Source organism: Filicampus tigris, chromosome 4, assembly GCF_054856515.1.
Source record: "Filicampus tigris isolate MCC_2025a chromosome 4, RoL_Ftig_1.0, whole genome shotgun sequence".
NCBI lineage: Eukaryota > Metazoa > Chordata > Actinopteri > Syngnathiformes > Syngnathidae > Filicampus > Filicampus tigris.
In genome coordinates this window covers 19,938,215-19,944,679 of record NC_141220.1, presented here as the reverse complement: position 1 = coordinate 19,944,679, position 6,465 = coordinate 19,938,215, and the positions used below count along the sequence as shown (strand labels likewise).

Genomic DNA, 6,465 nt, shown 5'->3' with positions numbered 1-6,465 from the left:
AAGACTGCAAAACAAGGAAATTGTTATTGTACACCTCCAAATGACGATCTCTTACCTCACCCACAGACACGGAAAGGGTCTGCACGATTTTTTCGTGTGGCATAGCAACCACGCTTTGACCGTTTATCTCTATGATTCGATGTCCAACGCGAACGCCGCCTCTCTCGGCGATCCCGCCTCGCATCAGACTGCAGATCTGAGAATGAGAAAAAGATCCATCTTGGTCAAATTTTATATCTTGTGTGCATGCCTGTCCGGGACTGTCCCTCACCGCACCACTGAATTTTTTCCCGTTTTTTCCTGGACACTCACAATGCCATTTTGAACACTGAAGCCAAGCTGGAACTTAAGATCAGGCCGCTTGATGAGCACAGTGGTGACAGGAGGGCAGCTTACGATACTCATCTTGACTTTCAATTGATTCTTCAAACCCTGGAAGACACCACACATGAGGGAACATAAGTGATGCACATAGACAAGTGCTGAAAATGTCACTGAGTCAAGAACCTGCCCTTGCTACATGAAGCATGGGTCAGAAGTAGGGCTGGCAAAAAAAAAAAGTTGGTTAAGTCAGATAGGCAGACCACAAAATAGGTAAACACAACATTTTTGCCTCGAAGCCTCACTGGCACCATGTGACGAGACAGCCGCACAGATATTTCGAGCAGAAGTGTAATGGTACTTTAGTCAAACCTCATCATGACCGTTTCACAGTCTGTTAGCACCCTCCATTGGTGGAAAGTTGATACTGCAGCCAAGCAATCAAATAAATCAGGTTTTCCCAGTCAATGGTCACAGCGATGATATATGTTTGGCTGTTTTTTTCACCGGACACCCTTCCTGATGCAATTTTGATGCACGCCCATTTTTTTTATCCGGATTTGCTACCGGTGGTGGCTGTGAATCAGTGGAAGCTCTTAGACACAGTTGATGACCGGGATTGAAACTCCAGTCGGATAAACGACTCTAAAAATATTTGATCGCGACAGTCAAAAATCATTACGTGCATTATTATGTTCATTATGTGCGAACAAAAAAATCTGCATGAAAGTATCAAGTAATATATTAAGTGTCACTGAAGAGGACTGGCATACCTTGATGATTCCCTGGCAGGTGGCTAGAGGCAGCCCTACCAGGCTGGTGTCGTTGATGGACATAATCTGATCACCAACACTGAGTTTGCCAGAGCGTGCTGCTGGGCCGCTGTTCAGCATCCCAGCGAGGATAACCGTGGGCAGAATGGAGCCCCATCCCGACTCCACAATCACCACCCCGAGGTTCTCCCCTTTCTGCTTCTCCACACACAGCTACAACACATAAGATGTATTCAAAATGTACCGAATGCTCGTCTTGGATTCGCAATCATCTTCTTTGGACACACACCTCTTTACAGTTGTCCGAGTTAGAGAAATGAATGAGGTCGTCGTGGTACATTTCCTGTGAGTTGATGATGTCGCTGTATTGTTTCTGACTTAAGTCTGTCGGATTGATGCCATTGGCTCGCAGGAATTCTCTATAGGCCACACTGAAGGCCTGGCCAATGGACTGTGCGATGAGCTGGGCCTGTAGGACGTGGGATACGACTCAGCAAAAAACACATCACAGTTGACAACAACACATAACCAAATAGAGCTCGAGTTCAATTTATTTCATAAACACGCTCAGAACTCAAAATACTTGCATTCCATGTTTCTCAAATGAAATGAATGGAAATCCCATGAAATGTGTTCCAGCGTCCCAAAGAAATCCAAAAAGGGTTTTTTAATAAGAAAAATAACACCCTATAATATTGTGCTAATTAAAGTACAGTATTAATGTGATAACTGGTGGCTAAAAGTGGGTGGATTTTGTTGCTTAAAACGAGGGTTAGAGTTTCAAAGTAGATTTAGGGTTTCAAATTAGGGTTTCAAACTAAGGTTAGGGTTTCAAGATAGGGTTTCAAACTAGGGTTAGGGTTTCATTCTAGGGTTTCAAGCTAGGGTTAGAGTTTCAAGCTAGGGTTTCAAACTCGGGTTCGGGTTTCAAGCTAGGGTTTCAAACTAGGGTTAGGGTTTCAAATTAGGGTTTCAAACTAGGGTTAGGGTTTTAAGTTAGGGTTTCAAACTAGGGTTAGGGTTTCCAACTAGAGTTTCAAACAAGGGTTAGGGTTTCAAACTAGGGTTAGGGTTTCCAGCTAGGGTTTCAAACTAGGGTTAGGGTTTCAAACTAGGGTAAGGGTTTCAAGCTAAGGTTAGGGTTTCAAGCTAGGGTTAGGGTTTCAAGCTAGGGTTTGAAACTAGGGTTAGGGTTTCAAGCTAGGGTTAGGGTTTCCAGCTAGGGTTTGAAACTAGGGTTAGGGTTTGAAACTAGGGTAAGGGTTTCAAGCTGAGGTTAGGGTTTCAAACAAGGGTTAGGGTTTCAAACTAGGGTTAGGGTTTCAAACGAGGGTTAGGGTTTCAAACTAGGGTTAGGGTTTCCAGATAGGGTTTCAAACTAGGGTTAGGGTTTCCAGCTAGGGTTTCAAACTAGGGTTAGGGTTTCAAGCTAGGGTTTCATACTAGGGTTAGGGTTTCAAATTAGGGTTTCAAACTAGGGTTAGGGTTTCAAACTAGGGTTAGGGTTTCCAGCTGGGGTTTCAAACTAGGGTTAGGGTTTCCAGCTAGGGTTTCAAACTAGGGTTAGGGTTTCAAGCTAGGGTTAGGGTTTCCAAGCTAGGGTTTCAAACTAGGGTTAGGGTTTCAAATTAGGGTTTCAAACTAGGGTTAGGGTTTCAAATTAGGGTTTCAAACTAGGGTTAGGGTTTCAAACTAGGGTTAGGTTTTCCAGCATGGGTTTCAAACTAGGGTTAGGGTTTCCAGCTAGGGTTTCAAACTAGGGTTAGGGTTTCAAACTAGGGTTAGGGTTTCCAGCTAGGGTTTCAAACTAGGGTTAGGGCTTCAAGCTAGGGTTTCAAACTAGGGTTAGGGTTTCAAATTAGGGTTTCAAATTAGGGTTGGGGTTTCAAATTAGGGTTTCAAACTAGGGTTAGGGTTTCAAACTAGGGTTTCAAATTAGGGTTAGGGTTTCAAACTAGGGTTAGGGTTTCCAGCTAGGGTTAGGGTTTCCAGCTAGGGTTAGGGTTTCCAGCTAGGGTTTCAAACTAGGGTTAGGGTTTCCAGCTAGGGTTTCAAACTAGGGTTAGGGTTTCAAGCTAGGGTTAGGGTTTCCAAGCTAGGGTTTCAAACTAGGGTTAGGGTTTCCAGCTAGGGTTTCAAAGTAGGGTTAGGGTTTCCAGCTAGGGTTTCAAACTAGGGTTAGGGTTTCAAGCTAGGGTTAGGGTTTCCAAGCTAGGGTTTCAAACTAGGGTTAGGGTTTCAAACTAGGGTTAGGGTTTCAAGGTAGGGTTTCAAACTAGGGTTAGGGTTTCCAGCTAGGGTTTCAAACTAGGGTTAGGGTTTCAAACTAGGGTTTCAAATTAGGGTTAGGGTTTCAAGCTAGGGTTTCAAACTAGGGTTAGGGTTTCAAACTAGGGTTTCAAATTAGGGTTAGGGTTTCAAACCAGGGTTAGGGTTTCCAGCTAGGGTTTCAAACTAGGGTTAGGGTTTCAAGATAAGGTTTCAAACTAGGGTTAGGTTTTCAAATTAGGGTTTCAAACTAGGGTTAGGGTTTCAAACTAGGGTTAGGGTTTCATATTAGGGTTTCAAACTAGGGTTAGGGTTTCCAGCTAGGGTTTCAAACTAGGGTTAGGGTTTCAAGCTAGGGTTTAAAACTAGGGTTAGGGTTTCATATTAGGGTTTCAAGCTAGGGTTAGGGTTTCCAGCTAGGGTTTCAAACTAGGGTTAGGGTTTCCAGCTAGGGTTTTCAGTTAGGGTTTCAAACTAGGGTTAGGGTTTCCAGCTAGGGTTTCAAACTAGGGTTAGGGTTTCCAGCTAGGGTTTCAAACTAGGGTTAGGGTTTCTAGCTAGGGTTTTCAGTTAGGGTTTCAAACTAGGGTTAGGGTTTCCAGCTAGGGTTTCAAACTAGGGTTAGGGTTTCCAGCTAGGGTTTTTAGTTAGGGTTAGGGTTTACAGCTAGGGTTTCAAACTAGGGTTTCCAGCTAGGGTTTCAAACTAGGGTTAGGGTTTCCAGCTAGGGTTTCAAACTAGGGTTAGGGTTTCCAGCTAGGGTTTTCAGTTAGGGTTAGGGTTTACAGCTAGGGTTTCAAACTAGGGTTAGGGTTTCCAGCTAGGGTTTTCAGTTAGGGTTTCAAACTAGTTTGAACCCTAGTTTGAAACCCTAACTCAAACTAGGGTTAGGGTTTCCAGCTAGGGTTTTCAGTTAGGGTTTCAAAGTAGGGTTAGGGTTTCAAGCTAGGGTTAGGGTTTCCAAGCTAGGGTTTCAAACTAGGGTTAGGGTTTCAAACTAGGGTTAGGGTTTCAAGGTAGGGTTTCAAACTAGGGTTAGGGTTTCCAGCTAGGGTTTCAAACTAGGGTTAGGGTTTCAAACTAGGGTTTCAAATTAGGGTTAGGGTTTCAAGCTAGGGTTTCAAACTAGGGTTAGGGTTTCAAACTAGGGTTTCAAATTAGGGTTAGGGTTTCAAACCAGGGTTAGGGTTTCCAGCTAGGGTTTCAAACTAGGGTTAGGGTTTCAAGATAAGGTTTCAAACTAGGGTTAGGTTTTCAAATTAGGGTTTCAAACTAGGGTTAGGGTTTCAAACTAGGGTTAGGGTTTCATATTAGGGTTTCAAACTAGGGTTAGTGTTTCCAGCTAGGGTTTCAAACTAGGGTTAGGGTTTCAAGCTAGGGTTTAAAACTAGGGTTAGGGTTTCATATTAGGGTTTCAAGCTAGGGTTAGGGTTTCCAGCTAGGGTTTCAAACTAGGGTTAGGGTTTCCAGCTAGGGTTTTCAGTTAGGGTTTCAAACTAGGGTTAGGGTTTCCAGCTAGGGTTTCAAACTAGGGTTAGGGTTTCCAGCTAGGGTTTCAAACTAGGGTTAGGGTTTCTAGCTAGGGTTTTCAGTTAGGGTTTCAAACTAGGGTTAGGGTTTCCAGCTAGGGTTTCAAACTAGGGTTAGGGTTTCCAGCTAGGGTTTTTAGTTAGGGTTAGGGTTTACAGCTAGGGTTTCAAACTAGGGTTTCCAGCTAGGGTTTCAAACTAGGGTTAGGGTTTCCAGCTAGGGTTTCAAACTAGGGTTAGGGTTTCCAGCTAGGGTTTTCAGTTAGGGTTAGGGTTTACAGCTAGGGTTTCAAACTAGGGTTAGGGTTTCCAGCTAGGGTTTTCAGTTAGGGTTTCAAACTAGTTTGAACCCTAGTTTGAAACCCTAACTCAAACTAGGGTTAGGGTTTCCAGCTAGGGTTTTCAGTTAGGGTTTCAAACTAGGGTTAGGGTTTCCAGCTAGGGTTTCAAACTAGGGTTAGGGTTTCCAGTTAGGGTTTCAAACTAGGGTTAGGGTTTCCAGCTAGGGTTTTCAGTTAGGGTTTCAAACTAGGGTTAGGGTTTCCAGCTAGGGTTTTCAGTTAGGGTTTCAAACTAGGGTTAGGGTTTCCAGCTAGGGTTTTCAGTTAGGGTTAGGGTTTACAGCTAGGGTTTTCAGTTAGGGTTAGGGTTTACAGCTAGGGTTTCAAACTAGGGTTAGGGTTTCCAGCTAGGGTTTTCAGTTAGGGTTAGGGTTTACAGCTAGGGTTTCAAACTAGGGTTAGGGTTTCCAGCTAGGGTTTCAAACTAGGGTTAGGGTTTCCAGCTAGGGTTTTTAGTTAGGGTTAGGGTTTACAGCTAGGGTTTCAAACTAGGGTTAGGGTTTCCAGCTAGGGTTTTCAGTTAGGGTTTCAAACTAGGGTTAGGGTTTCCAGCTAGGGTTTTCAGTTAGGGTTAGGGTTTACAGCTAGGGTTTCAAACTAGGGTTAGGGTTTCCAGCTAGGGTTTTCAGTTAGGGTTTCAAACTAGGGTTAGGGTTTCCAGCTAGGGTTTTCAGTTAGGGTTTCAAACTAGGGTTAGGGTTTCCAGTTAGGGTTTTCAGTTAGGGTTAGGGTTTACAGCTAGGGTTTCAAACTAGGGTTAGGGTTTCCAGCTAGGGTTTTCAGTTAGGGTTAGGGTTTCCAGCTAGGGTTTTCAGTTAGGGTTTCAAACTAGGGTTAGGGTTTCCAGCTAGGGTTTTCAGTTAGGGTTTCAAACTAGGGTTAGGGTTTCCAGCTAGGGTTTTCAGTTAGGGTTTCAAACTAGGGTTAGGGTTTCCAGTTAGGGTTTTCAGTTAGGGTTAGGGTTTACAGCTAGGGTTTCAAACTAGGGTTAGGGTTTCCAGCTAGGGTTTTCAGTTAGGGTTTCAAACTAGGGTTAGGGTTTCCAGCTAGGGTTTTCAGTTAGGGTTAGGGTTTACAGCTAGGGTTTTCAGTTAGGGTTAGGGTTTACAGCTAGGGTTTCAAACTAGGGTTAGGGTTTCCAGCTAGGGTTTTCAGTTAGGGTTAGGGTTTACAGCTAGGGTTTTCAGTTAGGGTTAGGGTTTACAGCTAGGGTTTCAAACTAGGGTTAGGGTT

General features: G+C 43.9%; 1 protein-coding gene across 1 annotated transcript in view; it reads right to left on the bottom strand.

Annotated features, from left to right (window-relative positions):
* LOC147148853 (amyloid-beta A4 precursor protein-binding family A member 2-like) overlaps positions 1 to 6,465 on the bottom strand; it is a 303,838-nt gene that overhangs the window by 888 nt on the left and 296,485 nt on the right. Inside the window, exons 10-13 of the mRNA XM_086027366.1 lie at positions 1,384 to 1,563; positions 1,095 to 1,307; positions 313 to 432; positions 56 to 196 (exon numbers count right to left, since the gene is read on the bottom strand). Of these exons, the coding sequence (XP_085883492.1) occupies positions 56 to 196; positions 313 to 432; positions 1,095 to 1,307; positions 1,384 to 1,563 (654 nt within the window). The remainder of the gene's footprint in view (positions 1 to 55; positions 197 to 312; positions 433 to 1,094; positions 1,308 to 1,383; positions 1,564 to 6,465) is intronic.